At 44.5% G+C, this 18,874-nt stretch overlaps 1 protein-coding gene and 1 long non-coding RNA gene across 6 annotated transcripts in view; one reads left to right on the forward strand and one right to left on the reverse strand.

The window, feature by feature from the left end:
• CCDC110 (coiled-coil domain containing 110) overlaps positions 1-10,559 on the reverse strand; it is a 25,594-nt gene extending 15,035 nt beyond the window's left edge. For 2 of the 5 annotated variants that reach the window (XM_031010045.3, XM_031010044.3), the window contains exons 1-4: positions 10,460-10,545; positions 9,603-9,707; positions 1,633-1,688; positions 1,282-1,347 (exon numbers count right to left, since the gene is read on the reverse strand). In XM_031010045.3, the coding sequence (XP_030865905.3) occupies positions 1,282-1,347; positions 1,633-1,688; positions 9,603-9,707; positions 10,460-10,469 (237 nt within the window). In that variant the 5' untranslated portion in view covers positions 10,470-10,545. Of the gene's footprint in view, positions 1-1,281; positions 1,348-1,632; positions 1,689-9,216; positions 9,354-9,602; positions 9,709-10,459 lie in introns of those variants that run through there. The other 3 variants (XM_031010046.3, XM_055384895.2, XM_063705680.1) reach the window with 3 other exon arrangements.
• Positions 10,092-11,052, forward strand: LOC134758380 (uncharacterized). The gene is made up of 2 exons (XR_010133563.1): positions 10,092-10,778; positions 10,904-11,052. It is a non-coding gene; the product is annotated as an uncharacterized lncRNA (long non-coding RNA).
• Positions 11,053-18,874: the final 7,822 nt, after the last annotated feature.

Here is an 18,874-nt window from a genome sequence, read left to right on the forward strand (position 1 = left end):
ATCAGAAGCAATTTAGTAAAACAAAGTTTTATGAACTATATTCAAATGATTTTAGGTGTCTGATTTTTACATTGTTGAATAAGAGACCTTTGGAATCTATTCTGTCCCCCTTAGGAGGAGTTATCTTCCCTTCCTATTTCCCTGCAGGTGCTTTTAGCATAAGAATATTGGGATGAAGTTTACATTGGGTCTTTAGTGAATATGTGTGTGTTACATACCCCCAATATCTATACTCTAGCCTTCTGTTTATACTTCTCCTTATTTCTTCTGGATGAAGTGTGGTTATGGTAGTATTGATTCTGCCTCTAACTCCCAGGGGCACCTGACTGAGTGCTCACTAGTCAGGGAACAGTTGCCACCTGACAGTGATTGGTTCAAGCATTGCATGTGACCCAGTCGGGATCCATCTGAATCAGGCCAAGAACCTCAATCTAAACTATTATGAGCAAAGTGTAGCCGGGTGCGGTGGCTCACACCTGTAATCCCAGCATTTTGGGAGACTGAGGTGGGCAGATCACCTAAGGTCGGGAGTTCAAGACCAGCCTGGCTAATGTGGTGAAACCTGGTCTCTACTAAAAATACAAAAATTAACCAGGCATGGTGGTGGGCACCTGTAATCCCAGCTACTCAGGAGGCTGAGGCAGGAGAATTGCTTGAACCCAGGAGGCAGAGGTCGCAGGGAGCCAAGATCATGCCACTACACTCCAGCCTGGGTGACAAAAATGAAACTCCTTCTCAAAGCAAAGTGTACTCTCTTCTCTGACTTGAATTTGGAAGGAGAAAGAACTGGACCTTCTAGCAGATCTTCTACCACCACAAGGAGTCTGAGAATCCCCTACTGTGGAAAGCAGAATCAGGATACAGAGTGAGACCTATTTTGACAACACAAGACCTGATCATGTGGACTCAGCCATCCTGAAGTGAGCTCTCTCCAGGACTTTCATTTACTTGAGCTATTAAAGTGCATTTTTTCCCTAAGCCAGTTTGAATTAGACTTCATGTCACCTATAATGAGGGTCCCTATTTGTAGTCTATATATAGACTTTAAACGTGTATTTAAAAAATCAGCGAGTGCTATCTCTTTTGGCTTGTTTCCAAATACAAGTATAACAGAGAGAAGAATGTAGTTTCTTTAAAATAAATTTTGAGCCTAGAATATGCTGTGGCCTCTATTATATTAAATTCTGTGTCAGCTAATCCATTGGCTAGTGACCATCAGCTTAGAAGATGGGATGATACTTCAAGGTGAGATATTTCATATATAGATCAAAAGAAACATACCATGCTGACATTCTGCAAAGTCTGCATTCGCAAAGCCTGAAATGATTCCAACTGCTGCTGAAGGACCTATGACAAAAGTAAAGTATGAAATTGAGTATTTTTAGGTAGGTAAACGTATTCTTGAATTGTTATGATTTTATGTCTCCCAAAGTTGCCTATTACTTGAAAAGATCCTGTGAGGGTCAGGTGGTTCACATTCTTAGGCATTTTGCTAACTCCCCAATGTGCTTTCATGGAGATCCTTGTGAGGATAAAGTGAGAGAACCTGTTTGCATTTAGGGAGTATTTATTCTGAAAAAGATCAGCCTTTACCCAGAATTTTGGAGATAATAAAATGGAATATAGACTCACTTTCAATGCTGATTGTGGTTGGATTTGATTTTCTGATTCTGCTATGCAGCCATATTCTAAGAGGCAAAATTGAAAAACCATGTGACTTAATTCTTAAATTTTATTTTTTAAAACCTGTAATAGAAAGCAGTCTCCTAACTTTCTTGGATAGTGAGGCAGAGATAATGAGAACTTCTGATATTCACACTATGCTAGTCACATAAGCTTAAGTGATAATTCTCGCTTGACTTAATATATCCACTTGAGGTTGTAATAGTGTCTTCACTTTTAGAGTACACCGTTAATTTGCAACACCACACTTAGAACTCTCAAAAACTCAAATATCAAATATCTTTGTTTCTGGGATATAAACTGCATTCAAAAAAAACCTAATAATGCTCATATTATGGGAGACCCTTGGCAAAGTAGTATACAGGCCTCAATTTCTGTGAAATTTCCATGTGACATTTTTCCCCTTATGGAAACCAAGTTGGATCAACAGCATAATTTTTGTCCTGGCTTAAGCACAGTACGCACTTGTGGCTTCCCTTGGGAAGGGCAGTTTCACATTCACAGTCTTTAGATCCCCTCTTGGCCATGTATGAATGGGCCTGGGCCTGGAACACTTCTTTACCAAGGGGACTCTTTCTAAAGTCCTCGTTCACAGCCTGTGCTGGACTTGCTACCATGTGTGGGGATAGCACTCCCCGCTTCAGACTCAGTGTGTACTCCTTTGTTCTGCTTAAGTGTGTGTGTCATATGATACCTGGCCAACCCTGCTACTCTAACTGTCCCCTGCTAGATTATAGATGGGCCAGAAGGGGCCCTCTGGCCATGGGGAACCAACACCCACTACTGAGGCTGATCTTGCTCCGTCTCTTCAGTCTGTGACTAAAGGGTTGTTCCATCCGGTGCTTGACTGTTGTGTTTTGCTTGGCGACTCTGATACTAAGATACAGTAGACAGAAGTACTCCAGCTTCTTTTGATAATAGGCAGAATGTCACTTGCTTGATACCGTCCTGGATAGATTATAGATCTGCAACAGGGGGAGACTCTATCATGTTTGCAAATGCCCTTATATCCCTCTTTGTCTGCATGTTAGGCTGCTTGCTTTGTAAACTTTTTATTAAAGAGTGTATTCATAAAAGCTTTCAGTGTCCTAAGTAAAATGAGAGCTATGATGGAACGTTCCCCTAGGCTGATAATTTCTGCCCTAAGTTTTAAAAGAGGTCAGCGAATCTCCTTTGGATTGGCAGACTGTCAGATGTTAGAGAAGCCGCTTGCAAAGTAGAGGCACCCCTTCTGCTCTCTGACCCTCACCACCAAAGGGGCAACGCTGGTTTGCAGCCTGGAGCTGCCTGGCTATTGAAGAATCCCACCTTCAGTCAGAGGGTGGGGAGGGAGGGCAAGTCTGTCTGGATCTTGCTTAGCTTTGCCTCCACCTTCAGTCAGAGGGCGGATCTTGCTGTCTGGATCTTGCTTAGCTTTGCCTCTTCTTGGGAATAAAATGGCAGCTAAACTCCTGGTATCCTGAACTGTTCATCTAAAAAATAAGGAACTGAAGGAAGGCCCAGACCAGCACAGGAAGGAAACACAACGTTTTTCAGACTCTAAAGTAACCTCTTCTAATGAACTTAACTAGACCAAAGTGCAAATCGGGAAGAATATACCATCTAGAATCCTGCCACCCACAACGAACTGTTGTTAATTTTAGGTGCCATCTTTCGGTCAGCTCTCTATGCACATATGTGGACGAAGTGGAATCATTTTATACATAAATGGTATTTTACATAAATAGTGCCTATATTTACTTGAATTTAAGAGAATTTTTAAAACTGCAAGTAGTGGAAATTATTTCTAGTATTTAGATTTTTTTTTACTACACGAGAGATATTATTTCCTAAGAGATCCCTGTAAACTAATGCAAATTAACATGAAAAGAATTAAGAGATTGAAACCTTTATTGTTTCAATAACATACAGTTCTATTGTATTCATTGTTGACTTACTCCCTGCCAGGAGAGATGAGAAAATTAGCATTCTATTTCCTCCCATGCCTACTTCCCTCTTTTCATGGTATTTGCTAGTTATGTGATTTATACACTGTGAAGGTTTATGTTTACATTCTGTTCTGTAACCGTAATTTCCACACAGCTCTTTATTTAAACACGAAGATAGGATATCATTCTCATAAATATATTCAGCCTTCAACTCTATTCTGAGTGATGTAACTGTTCAAAATTCTATCTCCTTCCTATACCTACAGGAATAGCTTCCTTTTTCTGTACAGATTTCCTTTCATTAGGAGGATTTGCAAGTTCAAAGCTAAATATAAGATTCCTTTAGCTAAAACCAAATAAGAAATATGAGACCAAAAGAAATGTACAGACTTAATAAAGGGATACAGTAAATCAAAGATTTTAAAGAAAGCAATGGGATTTATACATGTTGTCTACATCTATTTTTCATCTTCCATCTCTTCTTCCTTTTTTGGCCTCAGCGTGATTGCGCTGTTACTAAGCAGATTAGTGGGTCCATGGGAGCACACGATGAGGACACGTCGGAGCAGGAGACAGGGGCTAGGTTATGCAGAGCCTCCAGGCCAAGCTGAGCGGGTTGGCTTTTCCTTCAGGTGAAACGGGGAACTTTGGAAGGTTTCCATCATGAGAATGATTTGATCTGACTGAAAAGTTTACAGGTCAATCTGCTACATGATAATAGAGTATGGGGTGGGGGTGAGAAGGCAATTGCAGGGCTACTGCAATAATCCAAGTGGAGATGAAGATATCTTGGACTGGAATGGTGGTGGGGGAGGTGGGGAAAGCAGGTAGATTCAGAATATACTTTGGACATGAAGCCAGCAGCATTGCTGGAGGATTCGTTGGGGCCAGGAGAGACGAATGAAGGATGGCTCCTTGTTTTTTGGTGAGAGCAGATGGATGAGGGATGATGTCATTTACTGGGGGAAAACAGTAGAGTAGGAACGTACTTTAGGAGAAAAACATTTTTAGATATGTTAAGGCTAGGTTGTCTGTTAAACATCAAAGAAGAGATATCCAATAGTCAGGTGGGTCTATCAGTGTATGATTCATGGGAGCAGCAATGAACACATCATTCAACACGGATGGGCCGGGTGCGGTGGCTCGCACCTGTAATCCCAGCACTTTGGGAGGCCTAGGCGGGCAGATCACAAGGTCAGGAGATCGAGACCATCCTGGCTAACATGGTGAAACCCTGTCTCTACTAAAAATACAAAAAATTTGCTGGGTGTGGTGGCATGTGCCTGTAATCCCAGCTACTCGGGAGGCTGAGGCAGGAGAATCGTTTGAACATGGGAGGTGGAGGTTGCAGTGAGCCGAGATTGTGCCACTGCACTCCAGCCTGGGAGACAAGAGCGAAACTCCATCTAAAATAAATAAATAAACAAACAAACATAGATGTCACTGCTGGCCATGCGGAAGGACATGCATAGAAGCCCGAACGAAGTGCTTGAGGAGAGAATGGAATGTGGAGATTGGTGGGCATGGAGGATAGGTCACTGTTTCTAGTTTCACTGTGGAAGGGAAGACAGTGCATCCTGGAAGAGATGTGAAGGTCAAGAGGGATTTTTTTTTCTTTTTTTGAGATGGAGTCTCACTCTGTTGCCCAGGCTGGAGTGCAGTGGCGTGATCTTGGCTCACTGCAGCCTCCACCTCCAAGGCTCAAGCGATCCTCCCATGTCAGCGTCCGGAGTAGCTGGGACCACAGGTGTGTGCCACCACATCTGGCTTAGAGAAGGAATTTTTTTTTTAAACCACAGGACATTCTAACATGCTTGTTTGCTGCCGGAATCACATAGTAGAAAGGGAGAAAAGCAATAATTCTGGACAATGAGGGAGGCTAATTGCAGAAGCTGGGACTTGAGAATTCCACAGGAGATGAGATCCAGAGGAAATCACTTTTGATTGATCAAGGACAATTCTTCCGTTGAAATGGGAGAAGACCTAGAATATGGGTTTCACAAATGTGAAGGGTGAGAATGAAGGAGTTTGGGTCTGAGTGCTTCTACTTTTTTCATATAGAGTGGGACCATGTTATGAGTGGAGCGGCCAGGGAGAAACGTGTTCGAGATTTGAGAACAGGAGGAGTGAAATAGCTTTTTTGCAGAGGATTTGAAGAAGAATTTTCTGTGGAAATAAAGTAAGTTTTCCCAACAGCATTGAGAGTGCATTTTAGATTCATGGTATGACTCAAAAGTGAGTGTTTTTCTCCAGCAAAGTTCAGATGATTCTGCACAGGCAGAGAGTAGGCAGGGAGTCGGATTCATCTATTTTTAAAAGCTATTAACATAACTTTCTGTTTTTCTTATGAGTTTCAGAGACATCGGCTGCTACTTATTCCCAAAGGAAAGGTAATTTTAAAACTAGGCAAAACTTAGTCACACAGAATTACGTGATTCTAGAATTGGAAGGGAAATTATCAAAGAACCCAGGAGATAAAACACAATCACACTTCACCATTTACCAAGTCCCTGCTAAATATACAATATCGGGAGGCATATAAACAATGCGGAAGGCATGGTCCTACCCACCAAGAGGGTTTATTGGGAATGTAAGAATATTACTCATCTCATATTCAACTTAAATTTTCCAGCTGTTTCATATTTCTGTCAAAAGTGAAAAACAAGGTAGTTATCAATGGGATGACTTTTGAGGTAATTTTTATTCCGAGCCTGCAAAAAATATTGTATTCAATGTATACAAAAAGTACCAACTGCATACCTGTAGCAAACAGACCAAGAGGAACAAATAAATTCTGAAAATGCAACAGGGTAACGATTCTATATAAGATGTCAGGCTCTCTGCAAGCTTTGTAATTCTTAGGTTCTTCTCATTGCAACCTCTGCCTCCCGGGTTCAAGTGATTCTCCTGCCTCAGCTTCCTGAGTAGCTGGGACTACAGGCATGTGCCACCACACCCAGCTAATTTTTGTATTTTTAGTAGAGATGGGGTTTCACCATGTTGGCCAGGCTGGTCTCAAACTCCTGACCTCAGGTGATCCTCCTGCCTCGGTCTCCCAAAATGCTGGGATTACAGGCGTGAGCCACCACGCCTGGCTGCAGGTTCTAATACTGAGTTCTGCTGTGACAATTCAAGTTCATTCCTAGATGTCCCTGTCTTACAAAGCTTTGTGAGGTGTGGCACCCTCTGCATGAGGCTTTGTCACAGTCATTACGCAAGGAGCTATGCAGCAGGTTGCCTGCTGCCCAGATTTGAATTCTAGCTTTGCCACACACTCGCAGTGAGGGGATAACTCTAGGCGAGTGTCCAGTTTGTAGATAAAGCCCTTACTGAGGTGTACGAGGTGTACGGCACATAGTGAATGCTCAAGAGACACTAACTCATTACTGCAGAGGCAATATGATGATAATTTGGTAAATTCAAAATTTCTAGTCAAGACGGAGGGGAGAGAAGTCTTCTCAAAATTTTCCAGTGCTTCTCAATTTTCTCAGAATAAATCCCAAATTCATCCATGGAACTACAAAGCCCTGTCCTGGTTCCTCCCTCCTACCCTTCCCTACTTGTTCTGCTCCATTTACAAGAGCAACTGTTCCTCAATCACACCAGCCACGCTCCCACCACAGGGTCTTTGCAGTTGCCATTCTCTCTGCCTGCGGTGCTCTTTCCCTAGAAATCTGCACAGATTGCTTCTTTACTTCCTTCTGGTCTTGGCTCAGACGTGACCTGCTGAGTGAGCCCTTTTCCTACCACCCTGTTTAAAAATGACACACTTCCCACCCACCTCTGCCACTCCAAATATTCCTCCGCCCCTTCTCAGCCTTATTTTCTCCATAGAATTTATTCCCCCCTTACACACAATAGCCTTTGTCTGTCTGTTCCCTCACTAGAAGGTAAGCTCCATGTGGGCAGGGAATCTTGCAAGTCTTGTTCACTGTTGGATCCTCAGCACCTAGAACAGCACTTGAAACTTAGCAGGTGCTCAAAAGAATATGCTCCACAAATGAATGAATGAATGAAGGCTCAGGTACAACAGGGTGCTGGGAACAACACCCTGGACACCCTCAAATTCAAAAGTCTCTCACAAACCCATTCCAATAAGGGCTAATTAGGTTAACCACTAGTTCTGAAATCAGAGAGACCTTGGGAATATTCTATAACTCTTTGTAACCTGGCAGTAGTTATGCAAATCAGGTCATTATTTTCTCAGTACACGGGGAATGGATCACTTGGTGACAATGAAGTAGGAGAGTAGAGAGAAGGGCGCCAGCCATACCTCCTAGTTTTGCCTGTAGTTGCAGGCAGGAAATTCCTGGGTGGCCCCTGACTCAAGATAACTGGTGTTTATTAAGAACCTGTCCTGTGTCAACCCCATACCTGTAAACACTGTGTTCTGGCAAGAAAGACTGTAACTCTTAAACATGTACATGTGCTATTTTGCATGTAACTATTTTCTATAAATGTTGGCATCTTTCTCCAGAACCCTAAGCCTCATTCATGTTACAAAACATGTGATCTTGCCAAATTAAGGTACTTCTATTTCTTCTGACCTTACATGCTCTCTTTGAGGTAAATACGGAGCTACCTCAATGTCTCAACTCTCTGTGAGGACTCTTTCTCCTTCGTTCAGGGGGCCCCTCTGCCCCTCCTGGTTGCCCAGGGAAACCTGCATATCTCAAGGGTGGAGGCAGGAGGGCGGAGAGGGGACTGGCCAGTGCCTGTCCTGCTGGCCTCCACTGGGGTGTTGCTCATCCTGGTAGTGCCTGGGCACCCGGGTGTCTTCTGTCTACTGAGGTGTGGCTGCTCTAGTCTCTTCTTTCCGGGCCCTGACAAGGCTTTTTGTGAAGATCTTGCATGATGGAGGTGCAGAAATCCTGTCCCAACCTCAGTCCTCTAGTGGTTCAGCACTTTGGCATCAGGATTGCCCATATCTTACAGAGGGGCAACTGGGGGCCCGGGCATGGCACATCAGTCTAGACCCTTCTCCTGCCCCGTGCTCTGCTCCTTCCCCGGCATATCCCCTCACAGCAGGCTCCTCTGAGAGGCATGTAGGCAGTCGCCTGGGACTCCACCTTCAATGTCCTCAGATTCCCCTAGCTGGGTACCCCCATCTTATTCATAATTTATGTGGCGCTTGAAAGCTTTAGCTATGTGGCTATTTCAAACATCCTCCCCATATAATATCCTGTAGTCCATAAATATTTACTGTAAAAAGTAGTTTTCTTTAGAAAAGGTATACACTCCTCCCTGGATATCCACAGGGGATTGGTTCCAGAGCCTCTGCGGATAGCAAAATCTGCAGATGCCCACGTCCCTAATACAAAATAGGGTAGTATTTGCATAGCTTCTATGTGTATCCTGCTGTATACTTTAAATCATCTCTCGATTACTTGTAATACCTTATACAATGTAAATGCTATGTAAATGGCTGTTATACTGTTCAAAATTTGCATTTAAAAATTGTGGTACTGTTATTTTTAGATTTTTTTTTTCCCCCTGAATATTTTCCATCTGTGGTTGGTTGAATCCAAGGATGCGGAACTCCCAGATACCGAGGGCTGACTGCATATCGTTTTAGTGTGTGTCCAAAAAACTCAACAATTCTTACTTAGCATTCAGAGAAGCAACGTAGCATAGCGTGGTGGTGAAGACAGGCAGTCCGGAGCCGCCCTGCTGAATGCCCGCTCCATTCCTCGCTGCCTGTGTGGCCTGAGGGAGTTAACCTCTCTGTGCCCGTTTCCTCCTCTGCAAAATGGGGATCGTGATAGCACCTACTTCGTAAAAGTGTTGTGAGAATTAAACAGTTGATCCATTACGTGCTTAGAACAGCACTGGCACATTATACAACAGCACTGGCACAAAGCGCGAGTGCCGTGGTGGCTGCTGTCCGTGTCATCACGGCCGTGGGAAGCACGCCAGGTGAGCAGGTGGCACAGGCCAGATGCTGCCGCCTGTGTATAGTTAAAGGAGCCTTTCACGGTCTGGCGATTTTACCTGTGTCACTGCAGCCACTTTCCTTCACCCCCTCCGAAGAATTTAGGATCTTGGACGCTGAAAGGAGAACGGAGTCAACTTCATCCTCTTCCTGGTGCTGCTTTTCTGTAACAGAACCGTCCGGGGCTGTTCGGTCGCGGGTCGTGGCGTGGCGGGGCTGAAGGTGGGGGCGGGGCAGAGGGATGGGGCGGGGCGGAGGGATTGGGGCTGGGAGGGGGCTGAGGGCTGGGATGCGGCGGGAGATTGGGCGGGGCTAGGGCCAGAGGAATGGGGCGGGATCAGGGTTGAAGGCTGGGGCGGGGCGGAGGGAATGGGGCTGGGGCGGGGCTGAGGGCTGGGATGGGGCGGAGAGATTGGGCGGGGCTGGGGGGCGCAGAGGAATGGGGCGGGCTAACGGCTGGGGCGGGGCGGAGGGAATTAGGAGGGGGCGGGGCTGAAGGCTGGGGCGGGGCGCAGGGATGGGATGGGGCGGAGAGACTGGGCGGGACCTGTGGGGGCAGAGGAATGGGGCGGGGTCAAGGCTGAAGGCCGGGGCGGGGCGGAGGGATGGGGCGGAGGGACGGCATCAGGCCGGGCCTGGGGCGGGGCGGGGCGCGGCGCTTTCCGCAAGCTGCCACCGGAGGGCGCGCTGGGCGGGCAGCGGCGGCAGACCACGCAGGCAGCCTGTAAGCCACAGCGGACGCAGGGGGCCGCAGCGGGTGCTCAGCCCTAGGGCCGAGCGGGAGATGTGCGGCGAGTGCAGAAGGGCGGACCCGGGATGTCCCGGGTTTTCGAGCGGGGAGCCGCCTGCTGAATGCCCTTCTGCTGTCCTCCGTTCCCGCGGCTCCCCTAGGAGCCCCGCCCCGCCCAACTCTTACCCGGGCTCATCGCCGCGGCTCATCTCTCTCGCAACCGCCGCCGCACGCACCCGCTCCGCCGCCCCGCGCAGGGCATCCTGTCGCCAGGTAACCGGGTGGCAGGGGCGCCGGCCCCACCCCCACCCTCGGCGGCGCGCGCTCGGCTGGGGTCCCTAGTGGGGTCCCGGTGGGTCCCTCGTCACTCCGGACGCTTCCCCGAGAGCTTCCCTGGAAAGCTGGCCTGGGACAGCACACCTGGGCGCCTCCCCGCACACGCGCGGCTGTCCAGGACGGGCTTGCTCACACTCGGACTCGCGGCACTACCCGCCGGACCAAAGCGGTGCGGAGAAAGGGACCGCCCGGGGACGGACACACACCTGAGAGCTTTCCCTTTGCCTTTCCACATCTCCACTTCATCGCTGTTTTTTTTTTTTTTTTTTTTAATTCTTAGTCCTCTCGTTTCAGCGCATCCCTAAGAGGAGTTTCAGCATTTGGGGATTTGAACGGCCCATGACCAATATTGTGAAAGGACTTTTGTTTGCTGCAATGAAAAGAAGATTCCTATTTTCCAATAATGAATTAACCTAAACATGTATTAAAATATGCTCATGAAAGCTGTGGGAAGCGACGGCGGGCTTCCTTTGTCTAAGCGTGTTAATTTTTACGCACCTGGTGTATCACGTGCAGGATTGATGTTGCGTTCACGCGAAACCCGACCTCCTTTAACCAAGGACTGGGTGCGTGCCCCCAGCTAATCCTCCTGCCCATCAGAAAATGGTGGTCTTTAAAGTTTTAAACGAGTATATATTATTTATTTTGTAGTAAACCATCACACATAGAAAATTAAAATTCAAAATCACAATCACCAGGATATCATAATTTGCTATATAATAACATATAATAGATAATAAGTAATACATGATGGCTTGCTTTCATTGAAATGAAACTTCTTATGATAGTTTCAGTGCTTACTTCCTCTAATTTGTTTCTTATAGAAATGGGCTCTAGTGCGCGTGCCTGTAATCTCAGCTGCTCAGGAGGCTGAGGCAGGAGAATCGCTTGAACCCAGGAGGCGGAGGTTGCAGTGAGCCGAGATGGCGCCACTGTGCTCCGGCCTGGGCAACAGAGCCAGACTCCGTCTCAAAAAAACAAAAAAAACAAACAAACCAAAAAAAAAAAAAAGAAAAGAAATGGGCTGTAGGTCCGGCATGATGGCTCACACCTGTAATCCCAGCACTTTGGGAGGCCGAGGTGGGCGGATCACCTGAGGTCAGGAGTCCGAGACCAGCCTGACCAACATGGTGAAACCTTGTCTATACTAAAAATACCAAAATTAGCCAGGTATGGTGGAGTACATCCGTAATCCCAGCTACTCGGGAGGCTGAGGCAGGAGAATCACTTGAACCCAGGAGGCAGAGGCTGCAGTGAGTCGACATAGTGCAACTGCACTCCAGCCTGGGCCACAGAGCGACACGCTGTCTCAAAAAAAAAAAAAAAAGAAAAAGAAAAAGAAAGAAAGAAAGAAAAAAATGGGCTCTAGAAGATTTGACTTTCTTGTGGCATTGTAGACAATTTTAATAAATTATAATTTTGAGAATTTATGGTCTGCATTGCTGATTGATATTGATGATTCAGGAGATAGAAATTATTTAGGCAGATAGGGCAAAAGAGTCTTCAGCAGAACTTCTAACAAAAAACAGCTCAATAAATCATTTTTTTTTCTAACAAAGAGCAGCCTGAAAGCCTGCAAACCTTGCAAAGATAGATCAGGAAGCTGGAAGCGTGCACACCAGGGCGCAGGGGTTTGGGGGGCAGCATGCGGGTGGATGCCAGCAGCTGTGCCGATAGAAAAGGGCTACCTGGGGGCCAGGCATGTCCACCATGGAAGCTCCATCTCCCCTCTTTTGTTAGCACGTGTACAGTAAGAAAGAGATGGGCAATAGGGAGAAGCTCAGTCAGAGAACCCACCTTCGTAATAAAAGATTGGGGTGGGGGCTGCCAGAGATTCATGCCCTATGCAGATGGCACACCTGGTCCTAACTGGTTTTTCACACCCTATGTAGATCAGACTGCCTCCCAATTAGCTCATCTATAAAATTCTATAAAAAATATTTCACAGCAAATTGGCAACCCGGGGACCCCTTTCTGTAGCAGAGAGCTTATTCTCTTTCTTGTCGCCTATTACATTTCCGCTCTTAACCTCACTCTTTGTGTGTCTGCATCCTTGATCTCCCTGTGAGACAGCAAACCTTGGTGTCAGCCCAGACAATGAGGCTGCTTCATTGATAAAGTTAATTTTTTTCCTGAGAGCTACACAAGTTTTCAGCAATATGTTTGTGAAATTACTACTGTAAATAAATTGCATTCCTTCAAAGGGTGAATGACAAAAAGCCACTACATTTTAGCAAGTCTGTTTTTATACTACTGAAGTTTCCACAATTAATTACTATATTATATTTTATGTAATGCTAATTATTAATATCTAATCATTTGATAATTTATGTAATAATGTGTAATAACTAATTTGTCTATGTAATATTTGTGGACTGTGATGACAAATTAATATTGGTTATTACATAGAAATTACTTGCAGATTTTTGTGGGAGCACTCAGTCACACCATTTAGTATAGAATATAAAAAGCAGGTGATAGATGCTACAACATCAAACTCAAATTTAGCCAGTGCACTAATCTCAATAGAGAGTTACTTCAATTTTAAGCTACTTCCTAATCCATTCATCAGTCAGAAAAGCAGCTCTTTAGTTAGAAGGACACTTTATTTTGGATGTCCTATAAGGCCTTTTGATTATCACACTCATTTCTCTTTTGTAAAGCACATCATAAATATATTCTCAGTTAAAACAAAAATTTTGTCAGAAAATTATTGTAATTAATATGTAAAAAGGCTATCTTTGGAGCCAACAGTTATAATATTTTAAAAACTGTTTTCAATAATAAAGATGCCTATGATTTGAATATCACCCTCTCAGATGAACCCCCTCGTGAAGGGCCTCACATGAACATTGCGTGTGCCAACCCTGGTATTCGAGGTGGGAGAATCTGGAAGTGGTAATTAGAGCATTGACATGTCTCTAAAAAAATGGGGGTGGGAGGTGGTCACAGCCCTTTAGGGACATTCACTGCAGTGTGAAATGTATGTTGAAGGAGAAGTCTTATTTGATCACCCATGGCCACTTAAAACCATTTTCACCTGCGCTTGAAACTACCTGCATTTTGAACTCAGTGGCTGACCGAATGATGGGCCTCTCTGAACAGGAGTTTCCTTATCTGTACAACTGTGAGCCAGTAGTGAGGATGAGTGAAATCCCAGGTGAAGGGCCTACTCCAGGAGAAAGCAGAGTGGTCACATACGGGGCTGACAGTGAATGGCAGGTCTAGAGCCCCGTCTAGGGTGGGATTCCATAAACACGTTTGAAATTTCTTTTTCCTGTGGTTCTTCTTTGAAAAAACTTGACACGTCAGTGGAAAAAGATTCAATTATTGTAGCTCAAATATTAGAAAAAATGTATATTTTAAAGAGATAGTAGAATGTGTTGTCTAGTTTATATTGTGTGTGAACTTTGATGAACTTGCCAAGCTTCTAAAAATAAAAAAATTGTTTGGGCATTTCAGTGAGTGCGTGTTTAGATGGCCTATAAAATGAAAATTTCTCGGCCGGGCACGGTAGCTCACGCCTGTGATCCCAGCACTTTGGGAGGCTGAGGCAGGTAGATCACCTGAGGTGTGGAGTTTGAGACCAGCCTGTCCAACATGGAGAAACCCCATCTCTACTAAAAATACAAAAAATTAGCTGGACATGCTGGTGGGTGCCTCTTATCCCAGCTACTCACTCGGGAGGCTGAGGCAGGAGAATTGCTTGAACCCAGGAGGTGGAGGTTGCTGTGAGCCAAGATCGTGCCACTGCACCTGAGCCTGGGCGGCAGAGCGAAACTCCATCTCAAAAAAAAAGGCCGGGCGCAGTGGCTCACACCTATAATCCCAGCACTTTGGGAGGCCGAGGCAGGCGGATCAAGAGGTCAGGAGATCAAGACCATCCTGGCTGGCTAACACGGTGAAACCCCGTCTCTACTAAAAATACAAAAAATGAGCCAGGTGTGGTGGCGGACGCCTGTAGTCCCAGCTACTTGGGCTTGGGAAGCTGAGGCAGGAGAATTAACTCCAGCCTGGGTGACAGAGTGAGATTCCATCTCAAAAAAAAAAAAAAAAAAAGTAAAGTTCTCACTGTGTGTTACTTATTAAATTACTTTTTTTGAGTAATTTAAAAATAATGAAAAGTACAGAGTGATGTAACTAACCCCCTGCTTCAATCTTCCAGAATTAAGAATGACATCTGTTGGCATATTTGATTTTTAATTATTATTTTTTTAAAATTACGTAGAGTTGAACTCCCCAGCATTTCTTATCCTGCTCCTCCTTCCTCACGTCCTTCCCTCAAGAAACCATTATTATGAATTTAGGGTGCAGCCTTCCAGTCTATTCTTATATTTTTATGGTTATTATGTATATTTGTGAATAATATATAATAGTTGTTCTTGTCTAAAACATTTTCATAAATAATATAATTTATGTTTTATTCTACAGCTTGCTCTTTTTTCTCAACTTTTTTTTTAGGTCTATCTGTATTTTTAAAAATAGATCTTTAATTCAATTGTAAAAATGGGCTTGATCAATCTCTCTGTTCTTCCAGTGTATTTGTCTTTTTGGCCTCCATTTTTCTTTTTTTTTTTTAAGAGATGGAGTCTCACTCTGTTGCCCAGGCTGCAGTGCAGTGGTGCGATCTCGGCTCACTGCAACATCCACCTCCCGGGTTCAAGTGATTCTCCTGCCTCAGCCTCCCGAGTGGCTGGGATTACAGGCACCCGCTACCACGCCCAGCTAATTTTTGCATTTTTAATAGAGATGGGTTTCACCATGTTGGCCAGGCTGGTCTTGAACTCCTGACCTCAGGTGATCCACCTGCCTTGGCCTCCCAAAGTGCTGGGATTACAGGGTGAGCCACCATGCCGGGCTCCTGCTCTCCATTATTTTTAAACTTTGACATGCTCACCAAGTTGTAGTAAAATCAGGAGCACAGTATGACACACATTTATTTTTCTCCTGAAACATTAAGAGTGAGTTGCTGACATGACATTCCATCACTGTTGAATACCTTGGTGTGCATCTTACGAGAAATCGCTCCAGCTCTCCAACAGGAGAACAATACAGCCATCAAAATCTAGAAATTAACACTGAGACATTACTACCATCTAATCTTCAGGCCCCATTCATGTTTCACCAATTCTTCCACTAATGTCCTTCGTGGCAAAAGGATCTAGTTGAAGATCTTGGCTTGCATTTCATTATCATGACATGTCTCTTTATTTTCATCTGAACAGTGCCTCAGTCTCTTTGACTGCCAAGACTTTGACACTTTTGAAGATTCTAGGCCAGTTATTTTGTAGACTATTCCTTCTTGCGGCTTTTTCTGATGTTTTCTGGGGATTAGATTCAGATCCTGCATGTTTGTCAGGACTATTAGAGGTGACGCTGGTTCCTTGTCATTGCATCCCATCAGGTGGCACGTGATTTAGATTTGTCCCATCAGAGATGATGTTTATTTGATGACTTGACTAAGGTGATGTCTCCCAGGCTTCTCTATGGTGAAGTTATTTTTTTTGCCTCATATGTAATAAGTATTTTGTGGAGAGGTACTTTGTAAATATTCCATTCCTCATCAAACTTTCAGTTTGTTCATTTATTTATAATTATCTGTGTGGACACAGAGTTTCTTGTACTTGATGGGTTACAATGGGTTTTCTGCTGCTAACAATATTGATATCATTGCTCAGTTTCCTAATTTTGTCAGTGGCCTTTTCTGTGGCTGGCTTCGGCATACTTTGACTCATCCCCCCTTTGTTACTGGAGCACTTTGTTTTCTTGACACAAGCAGATATTCCTGGCTCATCTTATATTTTCCCTGCCCTGGTTCTGAAATCAGCCATTTCTCCAAGGAGCCTTAGTTTTCTTTTAACAGTATTTCACATTCATTTATGAGGGGGCCAAGTGTACACGTTGCTATAGGAGTGTAACTGTTCCCAGGCCATCTTGGTGGATAGAGCTAGGGAATGTCTGAATGCGTATGCATGTGTATATGTGTGTATGTATGTGTATGTATTATGTATATGTACATACATGCATATACAAACATGTACACAAACACACATGCACAATTACATCCTTATTTATTTCGATATCTATCTACATATATTGAGAACTATACATTCATGATACCTCCAATTCCAGTTCAGTGTCATAGCACTCTTTCTAATTTTCTTACTTTTCATATTTATAATTTCCTTTACCAAAAAATGAGAAAGGTGGCTCCCATATCCTTTATAGATCTACGTATTTGGGCAAACCTCTTGCAGGCATCCACTCTCTCAGTGCCAGGCTTGCATCCCAGTCCGCATTTGGTACCCTTGTCATCCCACTTAGGTTCCAGTGCCCTGCACTGTCCCTCCTTCCTATCCTACTAGCACCCTGAGCCTTATATTGGGCCTGTCGTCTGTACAGACCCTGTTCTCACCTGGCCTGGGTTCCGTCGCCCTGGGCTGGGCCTCCTCCATGTGTAGAGGACCTCTTCCCACTCCTCGGGCTCTGGCACTGTGCACCAGCCAGTCCCGGGCTCTGGCCAATGATACCGGTGCTCCCTCATGCGTGGATGGTCTCCTTTTCCTCCTGGGAATTAGACACGCAAAGTGTGCTTTTTGCAAGCTCATGAAATGATCCTTCCATATTTTTTTTCTAAAAGCTTTATCTTTCATATGTATATCTGCTATTCATCTGGAATTGATTTTTATACAGAGTGTGAGGTAGGGGCCAACATCCATTAAAAAATAAGGCTATCCAATTGATGTACCATTTACTGTAAATAATATAATTTCTTACACCAGCTGTATTTTAAAATATATTTTTAAAATGCGTTTTTCCTATGTGTGCTCTCAATCTACCATGTTGACCCTAAAGTTTCTTATTGCAAAGTTGCTAAAGTCAAGTAAAGTGATCATTTGCTTATCTAGAACACAAGTTAGAATTAACTGAAGTCAAAGGGAGTAGTACAATGAAATTTCCTTTCGACTTCCAAAGTGGAGAAAACACCATTCTCCCCAGTGAGGCTGGAAGGATCCGGTCCTCTGAGCTTCTCCCAGCCTCTTTGGCTGCTGCTGAGGACTCAGTATCTTCTACAGCATGCACATTTTCAATATGTAGGAAATAAAGGGTCAGTGATATCCACAAAAACCTGGCAAAAGTATGCAGAGTCCCCTTGCCCAGGCCCTCCTGACACTGTTCCTTCTCCTGCGACAGTGATGTATGTTCGTTACCCTGTTTGAAATAGGGAAACAAAGTCTAGAACCTTAATACTCTGGAAGAGGCTAAATCTCCTCCTCCCTTAATTATTACCCCAATAATTAAGTATGTGGGTGATAGAGGGTAGAGCATATTCTGTAGGGGGTTGGGTATGGTTTCCCCGGCCACATATGTCAGTCAGTCCACCAAGTGCCCTGAAAAAAACCTTTGACTTTTTTTGATTGTGAAGATCATTTGCTGAAGGATGGAATTAAAATCTGAAGTACCAATTTAAACAAAAGCTGTGAATCACAGTATTTCAAAAATCTTCAAACAGTAGCTCCTCCTAGGGAATCCTCTTCACCTGTTGACTAACAGCTGCAGATTTAACAATCTGGAGTAAAGTCAAGAGCATTGCACAAAAACAAGCTAGGGAACCTATTCTTAGCAACTTATTACCAGACTAAAATACTTCTGGGCTTTTCAGTTTCATAAGACCTTTTTTAAACCTGATATCACAAGGCTATTATTAATCATAGATGTAATCTATAGTAGCATGAAAAAACGACCAGATTGCCCTTAGGGTACAAGAAATTTGGGGCCGGGCGTGGTGGCTCACGCCTGTAATCCCAGCACTTTGGGAGGCCAAGGTGGGCAGATCACTGGGTCAGGAGATCAAGACCATCCTGGCTAACACGGTGAAACCCCGTGTCTACTAAAAATACAGAGAATTGGCCAGGCGTGATGGTGGGCACCTGTAGTCTCAGCTACTCGGGAGGCTGAGACAGGAGACTCGCTTGAACCCAGGAGGTGGAGCTTGCAGTGAGCCGAGATTGCACCACTGCATTCCAGCCTGGGTGACAGACTCTGTCTCAAAAAAAAAAAAAAAAAAGAAAGAAAGAAAGAAAGGAAAAAAAGAAATTTGGGCAATTGTGTTTTGATCACAGACAGGACCCATGTGCTAGGGACTTAGGATGTCTTGGGTGGGTAGTGGCCCTTCCTTCCGCAACTCAAAGGCTTTATCCAAATACAAACACCTCTCCCCCAAGCCTTCTTTAAGTTGCCTTTAGTGTTAGTATTAACACCTGA

The sequence above is a fragment of the Gorilla gorilla genome, chromosome 3, assembly GCF_029281585.2.
Source record: "Gorilla gorilla gorilla isolate KB3781 chromosome 3, NHGRI_mGorGor1-v2.1_pri, whole genome shotgun sequence".
Classification (NCBI taxonomy): Eukaryota; Metazoa; Chordata; class Mammalia; order Primates; family Hominidae; genus Gorilla; species Gorilla gorilla.